The 1,016-nt window shown below is 39.0% G+C and overlaps 1 protein-coding gene across 1 annotated transcript in view; it reads right to left on the reverse strand.

Moving 5' to 3' along the window:
* Nucleotides 1-6: 6 nt before the first annotated feature.
* Nucleotides 7-1,016, reverse strand: part of LOC119588932 (tyrosine-protein kinase CSK-like) — a 7,877-nt gene continuing 6,867 nt past the window's right edge. Inside the window, exons 5-6 of the mRNA XM_037937546.1 lie at nucleotides 678-770; nucleotides 7-508 (exon numbers count right to left, since the gene is read on the reverse strand). Coding sequence (XP_037793474.1) covers nucleotides 422-508; nucleotides 678-770 — 180 coding nt within the window. The 3' untranslated portion in view covers nucleotides 7-421. The remainder of the gene's footprint in view (nucleotides 509-677; nucleotides 771-1,016) is intronic.

The following is a 1,016-nucleotide window of genomic DNA, read 5'->3' on the forward strand; positions in this document are numbered from 1 at the left end:
TCATCATATCAACATTTCAGACATTTGTCATGTAGTTAAAGACACTAAATTGAAAGTTAAGTCTGGAGGGACAAATGCTCAGGTGTCCTGGGCTTAATACCTGATTTGTAACATTCTTCTTTCTGTCCGTTTATACACATGTAATGAACACACATTACAGAAGTAACATCACCAGTCTGTCACTGTGTCAGACATGCCAGAGGAACACGAAGCACTCGAGCTTTGGGAACACACTTTTCCCACTAGAGTGAGCAGGATATGTCGACCTCCAACCAACGCAACAATTCCTCAAGCACTGACGCTTCACTCTATCTCTTCTTCCATTTGTTAAATGACTTCACTGAAGTTGACACTACTTCAAATCTCTAGCATGATCTAGCATTGGCACCAATTTTAACTATATTTATGCCCCTACTCTAGGTCATGCCAGGCTAGACTGTCGCAGCTGTGTGAGTCGTTTGAGTGCCTCTTGGAATGTGGGTCTACGTTTGCAGTTCTCGTTCCATGCCTGTGGAGGAGAAAAAATAATCAGGTGATACAGTGCACTACTTTTAAACTCTCACACACCTGACATAAAAAAGCAACCATTCAGAAATTTTGATAACATACACAACCTTACTTCATTTCCTCTTTTCAAACATATATGTAAAGAAAAACTCATTTCAGCCATGACTTACATCCTTCATGAGCTGGTAAACTTCCGGAGGGCAGAGGTCAGGTGCCTCCATGCGGTAACCTTTTTCGACATGTTTCATCACATCTGCTAGTGGCTGTGGTAGGAAGAGAGGGAGACAGAGGTGAAGAAAAGATAAAATGAAAGAAATTCTGATACTGATAAATGTAAAGGAAAACAAAACAATTGCCATTCTTCAAATTCTTAAAAAATTTCCACTCCTTTTCCTTTGCTGTGCAATGAAAATCTGACTTAGCAACTACTAATACATGTTCTACTATATATGGAGTGAAAATATGTTACCTACTAAACTGAAAGTACTATATATTTTCTCATGTTAATG

The sequence above is a fragment of the Penaeus monodon genome, chromosome 24 (assembly GCF_015228065.2).
Source record: "Penaeus monodon isolate SGIC_2016 chromosome 24, NSTDA_Pmon_1, whole genome shotgun sequence".
NCBI lineage: Eukaryota > Metazoa > Arthropoda > Malacostraca > Decapoda > Penaeidae > Penaeus > Penaeus monodon.